The 24,620-nt window shown below is 39.5% G+C and overlaps 3 protein-coding genes across 4 annotated transcripts in view; 2 read left to right on the forward strand and 1 right to left on the reverse strand.

The window, feature by feature from the left end:
- Positions 1 to 1,499, forward strand: part of glrx5 (glutaredoxin 5 homolog (S. cerevisiae)) — a 2,609-nt gene extending 1,110 nt beyond the window's left edge. The window contains exon 2 of the mRNA XM_034899434.1: positions 1,158 to 1,499. Coding sequence (XP_034755325.1) covers positions 1,158 to 1,330 — 173 coding nt within the window. The 3' untranslated portion in view covers positions 1,331 to 1,499. The remainder of the gene's footprint in view (positions 1 to 1,157) is intronic.
- Positions 1,500 to 4,365: 2,866 nt separating this feature from the next.
- Positions 4,366 to 14,505, reverse strand: ints9 (integrator complex subunit 9). The gene is made up of 17 exons (XM_034899428.1): positions 14,115 to 14,505; positions 13,618 to 13,745; positions 13,456 to 13,516; positions 13,192 to 13,254; positions 12,532 to 12,671; positions 11,991 to 12,077; positions 11,605 to 11,725; positions 10,780 to 10,914; positions 10,116 to 10,227; positions 9,757 to 9,937; positions 9,148 to 9,208; positions 8,486 to 8,657; positions 8,253 to 8,377; positions 6,043 to 6,210; positions 5,673 to 5,771; positions 5,450 to 5,587; positions 4,366 to 4,761 (listed from the first exon to the last, which is right to left on the reverse strand). Exons 1-17 carry the CDS (start codon positions 14,121 to 14,123, stop codon positions 4,585 to 4,587), a joined length of 1,977 nt encoding a protein of 658 aa, XP_034755319.1. The 5' UTR covers positions 14,124 to 14,505; the 3' UTR covers positions 4,366 to 4,584.
- Positions 14,506 to 14,727: 222 nt separating this feature from the next.
- pla2g7 (phospholipase A2, group VII (platelet-activating factor acetylhydrolase, plasma)) overlaps positions 14,728 to 24,620 on the forward strand; it is an 11,725-nt gene continuing 1,832 nt past the window's right edge. The window contains exons 1-8 of one of the 2 annotated variants that reach the window (XM_034899431.1): positions 14,728 to 14,868; positions 15,907 to 16,034; positions 17,208 to 17,358; positions 18,403 to 18,496; positions 18,844 to 18,912; positions 20,655 to 20,832; positions 21,685 to 21,798; positions 23,523 to 23,614. In XM_034899431.1, the coding sequence (XP_034755322.1) occupies positions 15,939 to 16,034; positions 17,208 to 17,358; positions 18,403 to 18,496; positions 18,844 to 18,912; positions 20,655 to 20,832; positions 21,685 to 21,798; positions 23,523 to 23,614 (794 nt within the window). In that variant the 5' untranslated portion in view covers positions 14,728 to 14,868; positions 15,907 to 15,938. Of the gene's footprint in view, positions 15,027 to 15,906; positions 16,035 to 17,207; positions 17,359 to 18,402; positions 18,497 to 18,843; positions 18,913 to 20,654; positions 20,833 to 21,684; positions 21,799 to 23,522; positions 23,615 to 24,620 lie in introns of both variants that reach the window. The other variant, XM_034899430.1, reaches the window with a different exon arrangement.

Consider the following 24,620-nt stretch of genomic DNA (forward strand, 5'->3'; position numbering starts at 1 on the left):
CAGTTCTGAAGGCAAAAGGGGGTCCAACCCGTTACTAGCATGGGGTACCTAATAAAGTGGCCGGTGAGTGTATGTAACAGGAAAAATCTTGACTTGGGGGTGTTTGCACATTACTCCTAGTACTAACTCTGAAGGCGCCCCAGATAAATTAGCCTAAATGAACTACTTTGGTTGTGTAACGTATTTGTAGCAGCTCACTACCAAGTGAAACCAGATACAAACCATGTATTGCTCCTATTAGGTTGGCTGGATCTAATGTGTTAGTGTTGATATTAGGTTTTATTTTGATGTAACTGGTTATTATAGTGTCAAGTAAATTGATCTTCATGTTAAAAATATATATTGTATACTGTATATATCTATATATATCTCTGTGGAGTGCTCCTTTAAAGTTTATTGTATTGGAAACATTAGGTTCTTAATGTTTTAATAGCTCTGCACACTTTGAAATCCTACTGTACACACTCTTACTAGGCAACACACACTATGTCGGCACCATCATCAAACAATTATTTACATGTATGCTTGTCAAAGATTTTAATTATTGCTATTATCAATCAAAACTCCATCAAAACTTATATATTAATACACAGGCTACCAAATAGTATGTGTCCAGTCTAATGCTGAGCCATGTAAACACTTACGCATTTTATTGTGGCAGTATCTTAGGGCTGCATAATATCGTTTTCACAATATCAACTGGCACATTGCAAAAGGCTTTGTGTTAATATCAGTAGAAAACTGCGCTTATGTTCAATACTTTCATTAAAAGAATATGGGACATGATTTATTTTTATTTTTTACAAATTCAACAAGCAATTAGTTGTAGTTTTGCTGAATACTAAAAGCAGCAGAAATGCCAAACTGAGTCGACTTTAAAATCTGTTTTTTTTTTATTGCAAGTAATATCATTATAGCGATATTCAACGTTATTGCATAATTTCCACATAGTGTGAAGTTTGAGTTTCTGTCACGAAAACCAGTCAAACACAAACATCCCCGGGGGTTTAGAACAGAATATGTAACTGCTTATTGACAGAAATGTACTTACGGTAAATTATCATATGTTAGCACTTCTCCCATAATTGTCTTACACCTTACACAATATTGATTTTAATTAATTTCTGACTGGCACCGACGTCATCTTACTTCCACAGGAGTTAAGACCTTCTCCAACTGGCCCACGATACCCCAGGTCTACTTCAGCGGCGAGTTTGTGGGGGGCTGCGACATCCTGCTCCAGATGCACCAGAACGGAGATCTGGTGGAGGAGTTGAAGAAGCTGGGGATCAGCTCTGCACTGCTGGAGGCTGAGAAAGAGTCCAAGTAGAGGGAGAGGATGAACTTCAAACAGCTGACAGGACAGAGGACACATTTATCAGGTTATATCCCCCCCCCCCCTCTCAGCTGATCACACATAAATCAACTCTCTAGGTAGCCATGGGCAAAACTGGCTCACCCTTCTGACCAATAAAGCACAGCAAGAGTGCAGATGAAAATAACACATCCAAGTGTTGGCAGCAGCACCGTATCTTGAGTCATGGACGTTATGGCTGCTTATTCTACTCTAAATGTTCACAAATCATGTACCTGACAGATGAGGACTTTAATCCAGGAAGAAATAAAGGGTGGATCATGTCTTCCCAAATTCCAAAATCAGTTTGAGCTAACGCTGTACCCACTTTTCTCAACTTCTCTTTAAGTTAAGTTAGTTTTTTTGGGGGGGTGCATCGTAAAACAAGTTGCAAACACAATAAAGACATAAATCTTCTTTTATTGTGGCTACACTGCTTATCTATTGTGGGATAGTGGAAAAACGCTCTGGCTAGTTTGTATTGCTCTAAACCAATCACAACCGCCCTGGGTGGCGCTAACCCCCGAATGCAGCACTGGTGCAATTGCAGAATACCTAGCAAAATGGGAGGGGCGCCCTCCCCTTTTGATGGGCTTTATCTCAGCAATGTACATCCCATGAGCCAGACAATGATATGACAAACCTGTTAGAAAAATGAGCATACATGTTTCTGGAAGTCCAATGTTCCCTCTCCTTCAGCTCTGTTTTGGTTTTCATCAGCTCCTGAGAAGATTGAGTCTCTCTTTTTAGCTGCTAAATGCTCCACTATGTCCCCCATTTAGTAGCTAGTTTGTATTTGTTGGGCAGGTAGCTTACACTGGGTTTAATTGGAGCTTTTTTGTTGTTGTTGCTGACAACAGCTGCAGCCAAAAATCAACCTACACAGTTAAGTTTGGGGCAAAAGCAAACCTCAAACGATGAGCTGAAAGATGCTATGAAGCTCTAAATGTGCGCTGGAAAACTGTAATAATTCTCTGTGGGTTCATTGTGGCAGCTTTAATATTTCCCAAAACAATTGATCCTTTTTCAGGATTTTCTATGTTTTGAATACTTTCTATCATATTGCGATTCACCAACAAACGCAATGGCAGCGTAGCTGTTGGAATCCCAGGCTTTTTGTGGCGAATAGTGTTAAACGTCTAACTGCTCAAGACGTCTACTGCCAGAGGGAGACCATCAGGTCCCCTCCCTGGGTTTTAAATCAGTTTACACAAGAATGGTGTCAAACCTCTACCACCTTGCCCTCTAAAAGCCCTGCTACCTCTACCCACACCCCCCAAAAGCCACAGTCTAAGACCAAATGAGCCTCAGGGTGCACCAAGTTAACGCTACTTGGGACCCACCAGGGAAAGATGCCATCATACTAAAATCTTCCAAATGCACTGCCTGTAGCTAGTCTACTAGAAGGAAAAACAAAGAAGGGACAATGCTGTTGATGCATCAGGGATTAATAAAGCTGATGTTTAGTTTAATATCTGGTCAATAAAAATAGATAAATGAACATCTGGTGAATGCCATCTGTTTGACTTATGGACCAAGCCTCAGTGCTCAGTAACACACACATGCACTGTCCGTAGAACTGATGGGCTCGACATCATTATCCCCTTTTTGTTTATCCTGCCTGGAACCACAAAACAAAATGTGTCCCCTGTTTTATTGACTACACCCGCTGAAACGCAACAAACCTACCGTGCTACCTTTTCTCTTTTTCCTGAAGACTAATATACTGCACATTTGGACTAACCGAAGCAGCTATATAAATTTATAGCTGTGTTGCGTCTGTCCAAGTCTGTGGTATTTATCTGTCAAAGGAAAATAGTTTTGTTACAGGGGTGGAGATTTTTGTTTTGTCTCAATGAGAATCCCTGACCTTAATCGATGTTTTCTGCTGCACACTGTTGTAATATCAAAACAATGGGCATGTAGTCCACTAAGTTATTGTACATTGAAAGCATATTAAATGTATTTTAGCTGCATGTAAACTCTGCACCAATTAAATATTTTGTGACACAAATAACAAGGTGTGTGTGTGTGTAAACATGCAGTTGAAGTTACCACACAAATTGTGATTGGGACCAAAGGAGTGCAGTAATCAAGTAAATCTCCAGATAAGGGTGCTCAACAGTGTCCACTCTAATTTGGCTGACATGTCTAAGTTTCAGGCTGAACAGCCAGATCATGCTCAGTGTTTCCTATGAGACTTTTTTTTTTTTAGCAGTGGGAGCAGGTGTATCTTAACAACAGACTGCCTAGTCACCTCTATTCACACACACACACAGAGGCATATTTTAAGTTTTGATTGTATTTTTTGAGGAACTCTAGGGCACTTAACATCTACTGGTCTAGATGATGAATTTCACAAGAAATTCCCCATAGGGAAACCAAAACCCAAATGACTAGATATATAGACTATTACCATTTTTTTTTTATATTATATTACACTGACTAACTTACCATTGCAATGTTTCCAGATGTTTGATATGAGGACGTTAAATGCTGTCCAATTAGAACGGACCCTCCGCGGTGACGTTTTTGGTGGAGCTGTTCTTTTAATAGTCGACATGGAAGAAAGCGAACAGTTTGGCGATAAACTACCTTAACACAACAGAATGTGGAGTTAAACTGGATGGGCTCATTAACCTCTAGGTAGTACTACTTGTTGGTAAATTGCAATGTGAGCGGCAGCCAACGGGGTGCATTGTGTCGGCAGGATAATTTAAAAGGCAATCGCAACTACATTGTACATCTGCCCTATTTCTGATACTGTGGCGGCAGAAATTTTAGCCATTTAACTTTTAATTTGAATGAAGTTGGATAATGTGAATGCAAATGTCATTTAGGAGATACGGCCCGGAGGAATTTACAGTAAATGGTTTTGACATTTCTCGGAATTTCTAGTCTTACTTCCTCCTTTTGGAAAACACCAGCTAATAATCTCTGCGGTTTCATGTACAGTATGTGTTTAATTATATAACATCTTCCTGAATTTAGAAAAGGCAGAGATGAAAAGCCCACCGAGATGATCTCAAACATGTTTGAGAAACTTTTAATACAAAATACTATTTTACAAAATAGAACAGGACTTTTACTACAGTAAAACTACTGTAACTGCAGTTAATAAAGTGAGGACACTCCAGCTCACGACTCTTCGTCTTTAATTCATCTTTTTCTGCTCGCCACAGTCCAATGAAGCAGAAATCCTAAAAAAAACTAACACTAAAGGATTCAGGTCAGAGTTTCTGCAGGAAGCGCAGCACCAGGTCTCGCAGCGTGGTACGCAGCGGCTCGTTGTTGTCGCAGACGATGTGTGTCCCGTCCTCCTCCAGCTGAATCAGTGTGTCCTCCGCCTGCAGGTGCAGAATGTGTCCGTCCGCCGTCTCCTCCACTTTCACCTCTGTAATACCGTGCTGAAAGGGGGGGGGGGAGATAAATGCACAAAACGCAATATGGCAATAAACCCTTTTCTGATTCTGAATCTAGTTTTAATAGATTTTCCGATTGCCATTCAGCAATGGACACAAAAACACCTGTGTGAAGGTAATAAAAGTTGTCTCATGAATACTTTTTTTTTTTTAAATGTTATGGTCTTTCATTTTTAAAACCCCTAGTCTCTGCAATAAAAAAAAGAACCAATAATCCCAGCAAAGTTATGCATGAGGGGATTGTAATTTCAGATGGAATGAGATTTAAGGCTGCAATCATCTCCTTTGGGAATCCTAAAGCCACAGCGAATGAGGGAGCAAGGACAAGGAGGCTAAGTAAAGGTGGGGGGGGGGGACTCAATACAGCAGAGTATTGTGATGATAGTCTGATAGATGTAGATGGTACAGTATCTAGTGAGAAATGTATCTTTTTAGATAAAGCAGATATTGACTAAGAAATTCTATGGGAACATCATTTGAATTTAGACAAAAGTTGAAGTACACTTAAACATTAAAATATATGCAAAAATATTGCAATATGTTTAAAATTGTAATAATATCGTGTTGTGGGGCCTTAGGTGATTCCCACCACTAGCAAAGTAGAAACAAACGTAACGGCTGGCTGTTATAAAGACGGCATCGAGGTTCCTACGGATGTCAGAAGGTTTTGTACCTTTTGCAGTGTGACCAGGAAAGCTTCCAGGGGCACAGCTCCACTCAGCAGGGGTTTCGGGGCCAGCACTACTGGAGGCTCCTCCATTACCCGTTTCCTCTTCTTGCTGGGAGGCACTGGAGGGGGTTTGGGCACCGACTGGCAACACGGGAGAGGAAACAAACACAATTTTTGCTAAAGTTAAGCCATTGTGCCTATATTCACACATTTCCATAAGACTCACCTGTAGTGTGTGTTTGTTGTCCTTGGAGTGCAGCACTGCAGACACAGTTGCCATGGAAATGCCAGGTTTAATCTCAGAGGGCACCAGGGAGTTGGCCAACTAGGAAAGGAAGACTTAGATTTTCAGGCTAAAAAATTGGCCGCCTGTGCTCTGACAGGAGTGAATACATATTTCCATAATAGATTTCAATCTTGACACCATATGTCATCGTCTCCTACCAACACATGAGAAATTATAATAATAAATGTACACATGAGAATTTAATATGCACTTACTGTCTGTTTCCAAAGATACTGATTTATTCAACCCTGTCAACTGAATCTATTAGGTCCTTTTAACCAGACAATCGTCACGCCCTGATGAGACTCACCTCAGGCAGTATGTAGACTCGCTCATAGCGGCGTCTAAAGGGCAGGTTGAGAACAGAGCAGCGCCTGTAGGGCATTGGAGGGGGCTGCAGCTCCAACATCAGATCAGAGCGGTGGGACTGGGTCAGGGGAGGCTGGGTGTACTGCTCCGGACACACCACATGGAGGGGCTGCAGGAGGGACAGACAGGAGACAATGATCAGCTTCGTACAGATGGCTGAAACAGACAGTTGTGATGTTTTAACCGCCTAATTTAGCACAAGTAGCCTTTATATTTCACAACTACTGTTGATCGTTTATAGACCTTGACGTTCCCATCCGTACTTGAAGGCAGAGAACAGACGAGCTAGACAGATTAACTGTGCTTTGTTGTTTGGCAAACATTCAGCTTTCACACACACTCCTGACAGTTCAGTGTATTTGTTTCATGTTTTAAAACTTTCTTCTGGTAGCAATCGAGGTATTGAGGTTTCCCGTTTCCAGTACGGGACTCTAGCAGCGCCTCAAAACACAGTGACAAATCTGGTCGTTGGTTCCATGATTTGCCACCGCAGTGTGACATTGAGTTGTGTTTTTCAAAAGGTAAGTTGACCTCAACTTCTCTCCGTAAGCCCGCTGCGCTTTTTTGCGTGTCCTCCCTGCGGCAAACCTCTCCACAACCCACCGCGGCCTATACTCACTACCTGGAATGACCTGCGTTTTCGCCACACCCTCCAACAGCTGACGCAAGCTTTGTGAATGCCCACTTACACACATGACTGGCTGTGCCACGTTCTGAAATGAGCCTTCTTTATTCAAGATAGAAAGGACTAAAGGAGGGTTTAGAATACAGCTGCTAGGGAGTTACACGTCTCAAAACTGTTGCTAGTCAATGGCAGTAGAGGAGAAAGGGACTGAGTTACTTTGCACCATGACGAAAAAAAGGCAATAAAATAAACAACTTCCACTGCTGCAGAACAAAATATTAACTACTAAATATTTGTTGTGAAGATTAAGTTGAAAGCCTGCATCACATTAACTAAGAGATGGAGGACTCTTTTAGCCTAATGAGGTTTCTGTTCTTTTGAAGCATGTGGAGGCCACTGCTCTGAGACTAGTAAAGCTGCAAAGATTAATCCAATAGTTGTCAACTATTAAATGAATTGCCCACTATTTTGGCGATTCCCCTAGTGGACTTGTTTGGTTGACTGCATGAGGATATTTGATACAAATACATCCAACAAGAATAATAGGGTCAACTGACTTGCAATTAAACCGTCTATTTGCCTCTGCAGCCTCCCAGGACTGTTCCGTTCTCCCTCCTGCTCTGCCATGAGTGCTGATTTAATATTGTTCTCTTGTCTTGTTTGGGCTTCATTTGTTTGCTTGCTAAATTGTTTGCACTCTTCCGTTCTACCCACAGGACTTCTGACTCTGACTGGTTATTTGCTTGTTGAACTGTTCTCTTCATTTGTGTTCCGTGTGAAGAAAACCCCAGAGGCAGCCCTTACGTAGCTAGACAATCAGGATCATTTTCAAGTTATTATGTCACTCTATCTATGTCACACTTAACCTCATCTTTAAAAAAAACAATGTTCCCTCTACAAACTCCCTGTTAATGCAGGTCTGTGGTACGCCAAACGCATTGGTTCCCATTGAATAAGCACATTTTTTAAGGAATAGATTTGACATATTTGGTCTGAGGACCAGGACCTGGTAACCATAGTCCTCAGAAATCAACCGGAGTTTAGAACGGCAACACAAAGAAAGTAGAAGGTAACGGACATCTGGCCTAAAAAGAGCGACAAGCGTTGAAACATCCGGCTGTACATGAACAACTTCGGAATTGGAACGTCGTGGATATAGACTTAGATTTACTCCAACTCTCTTCTAACTGGCACCAACCAGAAATCACTACACCTCCAGCTCCAGCTGGTCCAGAACTCAGCAGCCTGTCTGACCAGCGGTTTTAAAAGACAACATTGCATTCTCCAGTCCTGGCTGCACTTTACTGGCTCCATGTCCAAGCTTGTCAGGGTCTAGCCCCCCACTATATCATCAAAGTCCTCACCATAAATGAGCCTGTTAGCAGCCTTAGCTCCCCGGGCGGGGCCTTTTGTAACCGTTCCAGGGTCAAGACTCCAAAACCACCAGTAATTTGGTAGAGGAAAAACAGTGCTAACAGTACATTTTTGAATGTGTTGGTAACATGACAAACAAGTGTTGACCGCACCTGGACTTCCTTGAGCAGCTTTGAGACTTGGTGGAAGTTGAGCCGCGTGTCAATGGGACAGTAAACACACTTCATGGCCAGCGGCTGGTAGGGAGCCAAGGCATCCAGGTAGGAAAAGTCTGGCTCTGGTGGTAGGAAAGAAAAGTCACAGAGGCTTGTAAAAGCTTTTACTTTATATTTCCTTTCATGTCTAGGGTATAATATGGGAGTGCTTGTAATGCAGCTTTAGCTACCAGTAAAGATTATGGTGTTGAGGCTGGATTTGCCCCACAGCTCCATGAAGTGAACCACATCGCCGAAGCGAAGAGAGGGGTGACCGGTGAACACCACGCACGGCTGACGGAACTCACTGCTGAAGTCTCCGTGGATACTGGGGTAGTGCTTCAGCTTGTTGGTTTGAATCAACTGAAAACAACAACAACACAGGAGTTGTAAGAATGAAGTCTACATTATTGTGCACCTGTGCATGTTCTCTCACCAGCTCAAGACATCAATAACAAAGAATCTAGCAGAGCATGAATTAAGCTGCTTTGCAACCACTTTGACTGTGACCATGGTCATTTGTGCTGTGAAGAGTACACACAAACACATGATGATTCGGTAAGGATGGCTTTCCTAACAAATCAACATCTTCTGATTCTGATTCAAAGAGTTTCCCGAATGTAAAATACTGTTCCAATGCAAAGGGTGATTAATGATAATGTCGGAATGAAAACATAAGGATTTTTGACATTTATTACTGGGCACTGACCTTTTATATATTTAAGGGAATTCTGATTGCATGGTAATTTTGGTGCTCATTTGCTAGAAGAAAATCAGTATTTCTGAATATATCCACTTTGTCTAAAATGCAGTGCTGTTCTTCACTGTTACGAGACACATCAGCAGGACTCACCTCTGCATGAGGGAATGGAGGCTCTGGGAGATAAACCTTTGATTGCTTGTTGTGGCAAAGCCTAAAAAAAGGGAAACAAAACGTTAATCTAATCAGAATATCCCAGAATGATCCAGGGGAACAAGCAGCAGGTGGCTGAGAACAAGTATGGTCATGTGACAACACCTCTCAACCCTCTTAGCCAATCAGCAGTGCTGTAAGTATTGTCAAGGAGATTATGTTTCCTGTTTGGTTGTCCATTGTTTGGTTTGTTGGTCTGTCTGTAGGATTAAGAAAAAAACTACTGGCCTGATTTGTATAATACTTTGTATTAGAGCTGTGCAATTAATCACATTTTGATTGCAGATCCAATTTCATCTCCTTACAATCACAAAAACAATGTAATCGAGAAAAATTATTATATTGCACAATACATTTAGCAAGTAATCTCTTATTTCGTCTTGTGTTCTGAAGGGAAAATCAAAGGGTTTAACAGGAAAAGTATGAAGGCAAATGTCACAGTTCAAGGTGTTCTCACTGTTGATTTCTTTCACTGGTGCAGTGTTTTTAAATTCAGTAAATACATTCTGAAAGTCTTTTCTATTTAATTTTTAATAAACCGCTCCTCACCACTCGGCGAAGATCTGAGAGAACTCCAGCGAGCTGTTGGCGATGGGCGAGATGAAGTAGAAGGGCGTGGTCCCCAGGTTGGCGCTCTCGATGAACTGGTACAGACACTCCAGCAGGTCATATATCACCCCCGACGAGTAGCACGGCACTAGCACATTGCCTCCAGCTCGAATCGTCATGGCTACAGGCACAGATTAATAATACTTATAAATACATTAGAACACTCAGAATCAGTAGAGACAATGCAATTTACTTGCTATATACACACACATACTTATTTAAAGAACATAAAAATATTGAAACATCTTCAAACTTTAACAGAGTTTACATTTAACATTATCCGGTACATTTGGACCTACCAAGGTTGCTGCAGAATTCTCCCAGCATGCCGTCTGGGTTGGCGGTGGGCATCTGGGTGAGTCCTGTCAGAATCAGCACATCGCTGTTCTTAAGGGAGCTTTGGTCCATCGGCTGGGAGACGAGAAGAAGAAATATTTTAGAATATCACCAGCCCTTTGAAAGAGGTTCCAGTGAGTAGTCCATGACACAGCTGGCTAAGAAGAATGTAAAACTATATGTATGTATGATTATGATTTTGTAAAATCTTATTTAACAAGGCAAGTTGACTGAGAAAACATTCTTAGTCACAAAAACAGTGAAGAGAAGGGAACAGTTATGTTTCAAATCTTAAAAAAAAAAAAAAACTGACATACACTAGGAGGGTTTATATTTTCTTTTTGGAGAATGCAGTTGTCTTTTTTCTCCCTTCCCACCCATCCGCCCTGTATTTTAGTTTCTTTCTATTTTATTTGGATTATGCACTCTTTGACGATTTTTTGCATCTCTCCATCATATCTTTTTGATTATATGTATATATTAATATGTAGTATTTGTACATGTGTAAATACATACATTTATAGTCAGGTGAAATATTGGCATCACATTCTTGCCCATTGCAAGGCAATGGTTTTTTTCAGGCCCTGTGTGTAATTTCATCTAGCGTCAGGCCTGTTTTAGACCTACCTGTGGATGTGTGGTGAGGAGGGACGAACCCGACACATAGGCGACTTTCTCATGATGAGACTGGATGATCCAGTTGGAGCTCCCCAATGAGTAACCAGAGCTTAACGGGGACACCTGTACCGCTCCGAACAGCTCCTTGAGACAAAAAGAAGTAAGAGAAAACAGAAAAACAGAAAGGACAGATATAGGGAATTTAGTAGAATGTAGAAGCAGAATAATAATCCTGCAGTCCCAGCAGAAGAACGGATCTTGAATAAGCCCTACATAAACACTCTTTCTATTAAAAAAAAAAAACCACACTGTTTCTTTAGCTTTTGTCCTGATTCAATTATTTCACAATACATGGGTGCCGATTCGATTTGTATTGTGATTTTCATTTATCGCAATTCTAGAAATGATAGTATTGAGTGTTTTTTTTTTTTTCATTTTGAGTAATAGACTTGACATATATTGTCTAAAGACATTACATATCATGAGACATTTCTTAAAACAAAGTGTTTTCGAAAGAGAATGCACATCACATGTCAGTTATTTCATTTGTAAAAAGTAAAAAACATGGATTTTCAGTGTATTCTGCTCTTGGTCTGTTTTGCTGGAGACAGATATGATGTAGTCGCCATTGGTGGTATAAAATAAACAGAACATATTTAGGAAAATCATCAATTAAAAAAAAAATGTCAGAGAAAAAAAAATAGATTCTAAAAATCACACTGCTTATGATTTTCTATTTTCTTTCCCCTGTAGTTTTACTAAAACATAGGTGGAATGTATCCTATGTATCATATCTACACTGTGCAGTCATTTTAAGAGAAAAGAGGTTCTTACCACTTTCTGGGAGTAACCCACAAGCTGAACTTTGCTGAGCGCCGAGTTGACCTCCTGCATGCTGTAACTTCGTTTCCACGTCCACACATCTACGGCATCCTTCAGCGGCCCAGGGAGCATCCTATTATCATCACAAGATACACAAACGATATGTTAAATGCATCTGTTGAAATGTCACTGAAAGTAAAATGAAACAGCGTGATATAAAGATGCAGATTAAAACCAAAGCAGAAAAAGATTAAAAGAGAGACAAGAAAAACAAAGTACTAAAGCTAGTACCAGATTGTGTTTAGTACGTCAATGAGTTTGATTTTAAAATAATGGGAAATTAAAATGTATTTCAAAAAAATACTATATTTTTGTATGTTTTCCCCTAGTTCTCCTACCTTTGTATTTCCTTATTTTTCCAGCAGGTGGCAGATTGCGCTTTGGGAACTCTCTCCATGAAGTTCACCAGTTCCTCCATTAATAGTCTGAGAAGAATAACAGAAACCACAGGCAATGTTTTACGGTTCCCATATAAGCTATGCCATTCCACATAATTCTTCAAAATTATTATTACTATTTTTTTTTAGAAAACTCATTTAAATTGAAGGTTGTTTAAGACTTATGGCTATGGGGCAACCTCTAGCTCACCTAACAGAGTGTGCGCCCCATGTAGACTAAGTCCTTGGTAGTGGCCCGGGTTCAAATCTGACCCACGGCCCTTTGCTGCATGTCGTCCCCCCTCTCTCTCCCCTTTCCTGTCTTCAAGCTATCCTATCCATTAAAGGTTGTTAAAAAAAAAATCTAAAGAAAAAATGAGACCTATGGCTATCCATTTTTACCATGATAAAAATGAAAAACACAAAAAATAACATGCATATTTTCTACGTATTTCGACGTGAACACAATATAAGGAAGTTGAAGTTCCTTGTATCTTGTTACCTGCCAATCTGCAGGGTGGGTTCTGTAGCATACACCGTCCCAGTGAAGCCTGTGTGTTCAGTGATGTAGGGCAGGGCCATCATACAGTGGTAGTTGGAGATCAGGATGACATCAATTGTAGATAGATCCAGCAGTTCTCTCTGTAGTTTATTTAGACCAAATATGTATTGTTATTTTCAGTAGAGCATATATTGTAACTTGCATTTGAATTATGTGGAAGTAGTAATAAAAAATGTGGCAAAAGCAGTCAGAAAAGGTGAATAGAAAGTTTGAGCTGGTATGTTGGTGTAGTCACACAATCAAAATGAAACCTATTGGGTGCCTAGATAGCTCAGTTGGTAGAGCGGGTGCCCATTTACAGTATAGGGGATTACTCCACAACACAGCGGACTCAGATCAACTCAGACCTGCGGCCCTTTGCTGCATGTCATTCCTTCCTCTCTCCCCTTTAATGTCTTCAGCTGTCCTGGGATAAAGGCCTAAGAATGCCCCAAAAAATAATCTTTAAAAAAATAATAATAAAATGAAACCAACTAATGACCACAACTAAAATATGCAGGCTAATCTCTTGGTTCCCGGTCCGAAACATGTTCATTAATTTGAAGCATTTCACTGATGTCTTAAATAAGACAATATATGTCTGGAAGCTGAGTTTACTACCTCAGGGAGACAGAACTCTGGCTGTGAGTCCACAAACACTCTTCCTGCACACTCCTTTAGCTCCTGGAAAGATGGAAAGAAGACGTTTGTTTTTCTACTTTTATAGCACTTTTGTCACAGACACATCTAAATGCATATACGGACACCTAATACAACAGAAACAATTTTAGGTTATCAGACAAAATAACAATCTAACACAATTTGAAGTTCAGATACAGGTGAAATACTTGGTGAATCAAATACAACAGAAACAGCCTCTTGTACCTTCTCCAAGTTAATTGTTCCATCCTTAGAGACCCAACTAGGTAGCTTGGAGAGTCTTGGGCTGGAACGAACAAAAAGAGATGATTTAGAACAAATCCACCACCCATAAATGAATGAATTAATAAATCTATGATGCCTCTACCACTGATGCCAGTGACTTACCTGTGCACGAGAGGAAGGGGCAGGAAGTTGAGGACAGAGGTGGTGTCCAGCCCACAGTCCAACATGATAGTGGTGGATTTAAACTTGAGGACATTGCAAGGCAATGTAGGATGACCAGACAGACAATACTGATATAAGGGAGGAAAGAAATGAGACACACACGTGGAAATATAACTGTGACAACACAACACATGACAGAGAGCAGAAGCTGGATAACAGGCATCCCATTTAACAGGCAGAGTCTAAAGTCTGTAGGTCACACACAGCTGTAACGTCTCATTGCAAGCCCAAATTGATATCAGTGGGGACTGCCCACACACTACATAGTACACATAGCATATCTGTTAGCTGCACAGTTAACAGGACCAGGGCTATTAGCTGCTAAGCTAACAGAGTAAGGTTATCCGAGGTATCCTGAAACGATTTAGTAACGTATTTTTATCGTAAGCTGGGGATGACTTGGTTACAGTAATTATGCTACTAGTCTGTTAACTCACCAATTTCATGCTTAACCCTGATAAATTAGTTATATTTACTCGACTTCGCTAAAACGGCATCCCTGTCTAATATTTTTCGGGACTCCGCTGGCTTTGTTTCTATGACTTTTGACCACTACTGCCCTCTACAGAGACGGAGTGTTTTTTAAACAACAGCACAGCTGCTACAAGTAGACCAAATTCGCCAAATAGTGAACAAAACAGCACGCTTTGGTTCGCTCGTAGCTATACTGAAAGGAGCACTGTGCCTCACAAAAATATCTGCCAAAGCTTCGATAATTGTTATCAACAAATGCACGTGCCTATAGAGCGCACCGCTGTCAGTTGCTTTCCTAGGCTCTAACTAGAGCCATATGTAGACAAAATTAACCCAGTTTTATGTTAGAGTTTGGACGACAAGAATAAAGACGACAATACTGTGACTATGCTGATAAGATGACCTTGGTGGCAAGTCCTTTAATATTTGCTATAGTGATTAAATATACTTGTATTAAATGTACGTGAGAAGTTGTTTTAGACAGCCATTTTTGGGACGAGTACAACTTGCGGCGATGTGACCAAACATTTTCTATTGACTGCTCTGGTTTAGCCCCTCCCATGCTAATAGTGGCTCGTAACAACAAACACCTAGGTTAACCCAAACCACTCCCAAGTGACATACTGGTGCATTAATCTAAGAAATTCAAATTAGCTACATGGTCATGTTGCGAAACCGATGTAGTAACATTGATACATAACAACTTCCGTATCTCCGGTAGGTCTCGTCTTTTGTGAAAGTTATATTAAGGTTTTTGTGGCTAACGGCTAACGTCGGTTAAACAGAATATTTCGCTTTTGCACTGAGGTCGATGTTGTCTCATGGAGGATTTGTACAGTTATTTACCTTAGTCAAAAGGACTTGGGCAAGGGCAGGTAGGGGTTGAAACACCACATTTTCATTGATAGCGTAAATACACCATTCTTTAACAGCTATATAGCTAGGTTGGTTGTTTCACTAAGAAGTGCACTTCGGCACGCACTCACATCAGTGATTAACACCCGGAGTCCGTAATGTTCAGGTTTCTAGCCTTATCACTAATCGGTAAACCTTACGCCATTAACTAGACCCAGCACGTGAACAGTTCCATGACACGTAGGGCCTAATAGCGAAAATCTGGGTCTTGTTCATACTTAATTAAACGTGGTGTTAACACTCTATATTTATTAAAAAGAACAGAAGAAAACGGCATTCTTTATAGTTGACAACAATACACAACAATACACTATGATGGCTCATTCATTAACAAAGGTAGCCTACAACATACTAATAATGTGGGGGAAAGGGACAAAAGCATTTTGATACAGTTGCACATTTAGTTTTCCCATCCTGTGTATATTCAAATATTTGTTCTTATATTTTTATTCCCATTATTATTATTATTATTTCATGTTTATTGTATGTATGTATATAGTATCCTAGTATTTCATTTATTTTGTGCTTTATGACTGATGTATGTTTGCTGCTGTAACACCATAATTTCCCATTTCTTTGGGATCAATAAATATCCATCTGTCTATCTATCTATCTATCTATCTATCTATCTATGAAGTATTCAAATTGGAGCTGTATTCGTTCTGCTGAAATTAGAAATCTGTATGAGCATTTAGCTGTACAGAAATAGTCGGATTACCTGTTTGTTTTTTTGCCAAGTCATGTTGTCCCTGCCATGACTTTGCACCTTGATAGGCTATTGCCACTGCTTCCTGTCAAGCATGACTGTTTCATTTCAACAAGCGTCTGTGTATTTGACAGACAAGAGGAGGTACACACTCGGTTTCTTCGCCATGGGGAACTCCTGCAGTAATCATCTTGGGATCCCTCCAGCCAAGGGCCCCAACGCTGTGGGCTGCACCGACTTCATGATGGACCACACTGCACAGGTAAAAGCTAAGGCTGAACGATTAATCGTTTTCCAAATGTGATCGGATCAAATGTGGAATATTTAGTTGAATGTTTAGTGTAATATTTAGTTTCTTTTTTTATTCCTCTTCATTGTTATTTTTACAGTTTTTTTTCATAAGCTAAATGCTGGAATAACGTTACATAATACAGATTGTTTGCTAAAATGTCAGATTGTCAGTGGATTTGATTTAGTTTTACTTTATTAACATAATCGTAGAAGGTGCATTATGTAGATGCTGCTATTGAACTGAGGCATGTCAGACATTTCAGTGTACAGGCAAGTACGGATATTTCTTATTGGAATAATTTTTTTGTTATTATAACTTTAGCTTTGGTGTTCAATGTTCCATGCTTATTAAAAGAAAAACACGGATTGCTGGCAGTTCATATCTATGTTCTGATCCTTACATGAGAATATAGAGCAGTTTTGATGGTGTCTAATGTTATAATGCTCCATGACATGCTTAATCTGTAACATGGTTAATATTCAACTTGAGCTAAACTTTAAAACAGGAAAATCGCGAATCGCAATCACAATATCTGGCAGAAAAATTGCAATTCAATCCCCTCCAAATTGTTCAGCCCTAGTTAAAGAACGAGCAGACATGTAACCACAGCATATGTCTGTATGTGTAAATATGTAACTTTTGATTTAGATAGATGCATGATGAATTTCCTAGGCTTTGAATGGGAATGACTGTATGTGATGTAGCAGAGGCCTTCCTTTCCCTAAATAAAAAAGTGACCAATTAGAAGAAGTAACCCAGAATATCAGCAAAAAAAGGAAGAAACAAAACATTCTTATTGTGAACATGATATGAAAAAATAATGAATGTAAAAGGAAAAAGGCAGCATATGTGGCTCTATAATCTACTGTCGTTGATTACAGTTAATCTATCTGATATTAAACGGTTTAGTCAGCAGCAATAAGAAGATAATCAACAGTCACTCTCGCAGCAGTTCAGTGATTATCCGAAGTGTTTCGAAGTTCAGCGCGAGAAAGAGGCACAAAAACATATAATCGCACACGTTTTGTGAACAGGATATTTGGGACGTACAGACGATAGTTACTATTTGTGTGCTTAATTTTGCATTGATGTTATTATCAGCTTATTCTACTTTCGTCTCTCTTCTGTGTGTCTGGCTAACAGGGCAGCTTCTTCCGGCTTTACTATCCGTGTCAAACAACTGAAAAAGCAGAAAGACCAGACTGGGTACCGTGCAAGGAGTATTTTAACGGTCTTACGGACTTCATGAACATCAACAGGACTCTCGGTGAAAAGATTTTCAACTACCTCTTTGGTAATTTGACTTCAATTCATAACATACGTACAAATGTGTTTCCAATGTGTTTTAAACCTCTTTGAACTATTGGTATTCTGTTCTTTATTGTTATTCCGTACGTTTTTTGGCTCTCCGTAACTTCTTCATACTTTCAGCTATTTGAACCATTCAACTTACAATCTTCAGCTCTTTCAGCAGATGATGGGACTTCTTCAGCCTTTTTTCCTTCTATTTGTACTTTTTCTAATGTTAAGCTTATAAGCCTTTTATTTTAACATTAAAGTCAATGAGAGCAAGCTTCAAATCCTTCAAATCTTCTTCTGCTTCCAAAACTTTCAGCGCCTTCGTACTTCCACCTACAGACGAGGTTCAAACTTTAAAATGTTCACAAAATATTCAACTACCAGGGAATATCTTTATATATATATATATATATATATATATAAATATATATATATATATATATAAATATCTCAAATTGAAACATTTGACAGTTTTTGTAAAAAAGCAGTTTAAGTATAGTGTACATTTTAGGAGTTTTCTGCATTTATAATGAGTGTGTACACTCACACACACACAGATAGACACACACAGAGAGACAACAGACACACACACACACACACACACACACACATAGATAGACACACACACACAGTGTTTAAATCATCTTAGAAATAAGGCTGTAACTAACAAAGATTAATTGGTAAATTATATTTGCAATTAATCAACATGGATATTAAAGTAACTTAAAGAAGTGAAGGAACCAATAGATGTGGATCAGAAAATGTTGTTCAAATGACTCAAACCGAGTTTCAAAATAGTTGGCGGTTTATTCAAACGTCGACAACTTATGGATTCATCTTTGAAGCTCTACTTAGAAACTTGACTGGGCCATGACATTTGTACTTGGAAATCAGCAGTTGCCTGAACGGTGCCTGAATCTACAACAGCAACAAGGAAATGGTCATTGAAAGTCTCCATAATGTCTAAGTTAACTGACTAAAATTGTTCAGAAACGTAGTGCTTTTAAAAGCTTTTTTTTGTAATTTCTTTTTGTTTCAGGGTCCTTCAAGATACCAGCCGCCTTGGATGCTCCGTTTAAATCAAATGCCAAATGTCCTGTAATCATCTTCTCCCATGGCCTTGGAGCTTTTAGGTATACACTGTATACACCTTCTAACACTGATCGCTAAATCAGTAATGCACTGGATAACACTGAATATACTGGATGTATTTATTATTATAACAGATGATGAATGCAAAATATTGAACATGTAAAAAAACTATGAAAGTCTCTTTATGGACTACCAGATAAAGAGGTACAACCAATAAATAAATATTAATATTTTTAGGGGAACTAAGATGAAATTTAGGGTGGCTTGAGCCCCCTGAAAAAGGGTCTAAAATCGGCACTGGTACTAGCTTTTTATGAATTGGATTTTCTGCTCACTATACAGATACTATGAAGGTGTAATTTAATTGTATCTCCGTTGTGTTTCCTAGGACTTTGTATTCAGCTATATGTGCAGAGTTGGCCTCGCAAGGCTTCATTGTGGCGTCCGTGGAACACAGGTATTTGTACACGGTTTTTTATTATTAATAACAGTTGGCTTTTAGCTGAATTTTCATGTTGATGTGAGGATTTATTGTAGTCAAACAGGAAGCTTTTTATAGCACCCATATGAGGGTTGTTAGACATATATACTCCAACTGTAGGCTGACAACATGCACACTGAGCATTTGAGTTTTTTTTTTAGTTTTTTTTTTAACTTATTTATTTATTTAGGGCTGGGCAATATATCCATATTATATGAGACTAGAAATTGTAATAGATTTTGGGTATCATGATAGGACACCAGTCTTCTTTGCCTGGTTTTAAGGGCTGCATTACAGTAAAGTAATGTCATTATCTGAACTTACCAGACTGTTCTAGCTGTTATATTATTTGCCTTTACCCACTTAGTCATTATCTTCACATTACTTGTGATTAATTGCGAAAAATCTAATTTTGTGATCATTTGGTGAAAGCACCATCAACCCTACAATATCATCGCAATATTGACTTTGAGTTATTTGGTCAAAAACAATGTGATATTTGATTTTCTCCATGTCGCCCAGCCCGCTTTGTATTATTTCAACATAAATCACATACCTATACACAGTACATCAAGTCAAATCAAATGCTTAACCAAATTACAGTTCAAAATCAAACCTATCACACACCATTGACTTTGCCATGACCCAATGTTCCATTCCTTCTGCGTACCTGTATTAAAAACAAACCAGTTCTTCGTAATGACTTTTGTGACTACGAATGGTGAGAGAAACATAGCTTTACTGTTAGATGATATTTTGCTGAAGTTGTGAGGAGAGTCTAGTTGACCGTTGGCCATTCAGACAATGATAACAGGTCTCTTCTGCGAGCGGCTGTCTGTTTATCTGTGGAGTAAGAGTGGAAATGGTGTGCAGACAATGGTACGAACCAGGTCATCACATTTCTTTTCAGTGTAGACACAAGTGGCCCCTTCGAAGATGAACATAATGGCCACAGGTAGTCCGTCACTTGTGTGGGTTGGAGTGGTATCCCACTGAATTGCAGCGGCTGGTTACAGGCTAAAGCCACAGAAAAAAAAACAAAAAAGGCACATGCTAGTGTTGTGACCGAGTCCACAGCTGTGACATATGACAGCAGTGACGGTCAGGGGTCAGTCCAGCTGCTCAGCCAGCTGTGCTTTTGTCACGCCATCACATTGGTTGGTTTAGTCTGTTTCCACAAACAATCCACGACAGTCTGAAATAATTTTAAGCTAGCTAGACTATCTGTCCAATCTGAGTTTACTGTTGCACGACAACTTTAACATGTTCCACCAAAACAACTGGCTCCGTTGCTGTCTGGCGCTTAGCGACGCCCATGACGACTGTGATTGGTTGACAGTAGTGCCAATAAAATAGAGCATGTTTTTCTCCCATCTGCTGTGGACTTTATAGACCCTCCACAGCGCAGTAGAGGGAGAGAACTAGTGATTGAAAATCAATACGCAGGTCACATGACGTGATTTGACCTGTGACTCCTCTTTTCTCATTCTACCAACATCATGCTTCTGAAAATGTCACCACATTGTTAGCCTGTGCTAAAAACCCAATATTTCCTAGTAACATAAAGGAAATTTCATTCATCTTATTTAAATTTTAATTCATATCTGACAAAGAAAAACAGCAAGTTGAGAAGTGGGAACCAGACAGTTGACAATATTATAAGCCAAGGCTTTTTTCCTTCAAATTTTGCAGCATTGTGTGTTTCTTTTTTAATGCAGAGACCAGTCAGCCTCAGCCACGTATTATTTTCGTGACAAGACCGAGTCGGAGAAGGCAAACAAGAATAACGGGCCTAAAACATCTGGCTCGGCTCAGGATGACAACTTGGTAAGAGAGTGGATGTACTACAGACGTCTGAAGCCCGGAGAGAGAGAGTTCCCCCTCCGGAATGAACAGGTAAGAAGAATTTACGTTTTGATTGGGAAACCAATTCACCCCGTTTCTCAACGTAATATGAGTCAGCAGTCGTTGCATAAAAGAGAGAGGTGGAGACTTTATTCCTGTTTTGTACAATGTGGGTTCAGCTGGAATGCACACGTGAACTTTACACTCAGTCAGTAACCAAATGCTGCATGACACTGATGTTCAAACGAAACAACATCCTCTTTTCTTCAGCGACTTCTCTGCTCTTTCATGCAATCATTTTTATTCATTTGAATGTTCCTCCTTTCTATCTTGGTATTTCATCTACCCTGTCCCAACACGTTTAAAGGGGCCCTGCCACACAAAACTGCTTTTACTTGCATTTAAAAAAAAATATGTTAGGTCCATATGTGTTTGTGTTATGTCGTGAATGAATGAATGAAAATGAACTGCTACCTCCTCTGTCAGCTCTAGCCACTGAAAAGAAATACAAGGAGAAATCAGGCCGATTACAAAAGCTGGTCAGTGTGATGTCATGTTGACTCAGCTTATTACTATTCATGAGCTTACTTGCACTGGGTAAAGGACACTGATAGCCAGGCTCTCATTGGCTACCTGTTAGCCAATTAGAGTCTTCCTGCAGGTTTTTTATACCACACTAGAATGGCTGGAAACAAGGTAACCAAGTTACAGAGTCCATGGTAGAACTTCAGTCATTACCACTAAGTAATGGAATACGTGTGGCAGGGCACCTTTAAATAAAGCCCTTCATTAAATTGACTTTGTTTTTTAAAGGCTTGGCTCATGTGACAATGTGGCAATATTTAGTGTTTACTTTTTTGCCTTTCTTTCCTAACTTGTGTGACTCGTTTGTGTCATTCTCAGGTGAAAAAGAGAGCAGACGAATGCATTCGGGCTCTGGATAAACTCATTGAAATCAACTCAGGGATATCAGTGCAAAATGTTTTGCAAACAAAGTTTGACTGGACGACGTTGGAGGTAATAGAACCTGTACATGAACCTTGGTCTAGTTTCACAGAGATCACAAGGTTGTTGTTTTTATATGAAAGCATCCAACAAGGTAACAGCACACAAGATTAAGTGACAAAACAATGACAGGAAGCTAGAGATAATACAGGTTGGAGCATGTCAGAAAAAATGGGAATATAGGGGTATTTTTGAGTTCTAGATTACAGATACATTTCACCATTGATGTTGTCATTTGTGTAGCGTAGCCCTTTGCAAGTCTTATAAGAAATTCACAGAAAAAAAAAAAAGACAACTAAATGGGGAAAAACTTCACTTCTTACAAATCACTGTAAGCTAATTCTTTCAGGTGTCTAACACCACCAACTTTAAGAACAACTAAGAACACTTCATTCATGAGACGTTTGATGACAAAATGGAACCAGGGGCTTCATTTATAAAACCTGTTACAGAAGAAAAAGTTGCGTGAAGCGTAGTGAAATTTGCGGTTGCAACATTCCTCGCAAAAGTCAGAATTTATAAAGAATTTCCATGCGTAAAAATGTGCCCAGTTTTCTACAACCCTTTGACCATGCGTGATGGTGCGTAACACTCCCGAGGCTTTGTACACTGCGTTTTAGTGAACTCCAATGGTAACAGGAAGTATCACATGGATAAAGAGCGTACAGCCTGCACCCAAAACACGTGCGCCATTTAATTACCCCGATGAAGCCAATATGACTCCAATCCACTACCGCTTTATTGGAACAATAAATAAATAGCCCTACAGTTCCTGATGACCTGTCTATTGCAGCCAATCAACAGCTTGGCAGATTTGGGATTTCTTGAACAGTTAGCAAGAGCACTTTGATTTCACACTGAATTGTGTTTTTTGCCCATTTTTCCATTTCATGATTGGTCATCAAGGGCTCCTTTACAAGGCTGGAATATTCATTGATGGATTGATTGACATGGACTTTATTTGGACAAATATGGGACGGCCTTGGGAAGAGCGTAAGGCTCATGCACGACCGCATTTATTATGAGAAGAGACATTTTTAAGAATAGAATCTTCGCAGTTTTATCAATGAGACGCACAAGTTAAAAAGCAGTTGCATTTTTGTAACTTTTTAGGTATTCTGAGTACATGCTAATATATTTGAACTTAGGTCCAAGTATTATAGGCACTTCCAGGGTAATTTAAAGTCACGCTGTTATATGGTTGGGACAGAAGTACTCCTAGTTGAGTAAGATATTGTAGTGCTTCTTTCAGTCATACGTAATGATATGTTCACTCGGGGGATTAAATGTGTCGTCATGGTGATTTCTAAAAAATTCTGTAATCTCTCTTAAAGAATTCTCTCTCTCTAACACACAACGGAGCAGATAGGGGGTTTCTTGTAACAAAATGACTTTAATAAACAGAGTACATGGTTTGCAAAGGGAAAGAAATTCTACTCCAGTACTTTTCAGAGGGAAATATCATACTTTTTACCCTTCTATATTCATCTGACAGAATTAGTTACTTTACAAATTAAGATTTCTGCACATTTTTTTATATAAATTCAAGCTACCCAAAACAAACCCTGAGATTTAAAGACTTTTTATGCCAGTTTGATCATTTGAGCAGTTGTTTTTTGATGACAAGGAGAACATAGAAGATCACCAGACACTGATTAGGTTACCAGTTGAGAGTAACCTAATTTTTTATTTTTCCCTGATCACCGATTCATTTCCTCTCTTCTCCTGGCAAACAGAACTCCATGGATCTGTGTCGGATAGCAGTGATGGGGCATTCCTTCGGCGGAGCAACAGTGATCGAAGCTCTGTGCAAAGAGGTTAAATTCAAGTATGTGGATTTACAATGGACATCCAGATCATAATTATACAGTACCCCCTTGTTTTAGAAACAGGAATACGATACAACCGTGTTCTCAAAGCTATAGTGCGGAGTTTCTGTCTTCCCCATGAGGAATTCTAAGTAATGACAACCAGACTGTCTGTCTATACAAGCCGTCCTCCACACATGTGGTAGTAGCCAAGGAGGACGCGGAGGATTAAAAAAATCATGGACTCATCAGAAGAGGTCATTATCTACACGTTAGTCTCTGCGTGCAAAAGTCAGCAGACGAAAATCTTCTGGACATAGTCATACTGAGAAATACACAGAGTTGTGTAGAGCTGAATCTTAATTAGCTTTGTAATGGATGTTCTTTAATATTAAAAAGTAACTTAATTTTTAAGGGGAGACACTTCAACTGGGAATGACAGAAATTGCCATGAAACGTCCCCAGTTGATCACTTACATGAAGACATTTTATTGTATTTCAGGTTTTTATACAGTGGTGTGAAAAAGTGTTTGCCCCCTTCCTCATTTCCTGTTCCTTTGCATGTTTGTCACACTTAAGTGTTTCGGAACATCAAACCAATTTAAACAATAGTCAAGGACAACACAAGTAAACACAAAATGCAATTTGTAAATGAAGGTGTTTATTATTAAAGGTGAAAAAAAATCCAAACCATCATGGCCCTGTATGAAAAAGTGATTGCCCCCTAAACCTAATAACTGGTTGGGCCACCCTTAGCAGGAACAACTGCTACCAAGCGTTTGCGATAACGTGCAATGAGGCTTTTACAGCGTCCTGGAGGAATTTTGGCCCACTCATCTTTGCAGAATTGTCCTAATTCAGTTACATTAGAGGGTTTTCGAGCATGAGCGGCCTTTTTAAGGTCATACCAAAACATCTCAATAGTATTCAGGTCAGGACTTAGGCTATGCCACTCCAAAGTCTTCATTTTGTTTTTCTTCAGCCATTCGGTGGTGGACTTGCTGGTGTGTTCAGGATCATTGTCCT

The sequence above is a fragment of the Etheostoma cragini genome, chromosome 18, assembly GCF_013103735.1.
Source record: "Etheostoma cragini isolate CJK2018 chromosome 18, CSU_Ecrag_1.0, whole genome shotgun sequence".
NCBI classification, from domain to species: domain Eukaryota; kingdom Metazoa; phylum Chordata; class Actinopteri; order Perciformes; family Percidae; genus Etheostoma; species Etheostoma cragini.

Bases quoted from the DNA above. Each gene is read 5' to 3' on its own strand.
- ints9 (XM_034899428.1), bottom strand. The intron at 13,517-13,617 runs GTAAGTCACTGG...TGTTCGTTCCAG, and splicing joins CCCCTTCCTCTCGTGCACAG to CCCAAGACTCTCCAAGCTAC. The intron at 8,658-9,147 runs GTGAGTCCTGCT...TGTTGTTTTCAG, and splicing joins CTCCATTCCCTCATGCAGAG to TTGATTCAAACCAACAAGCT.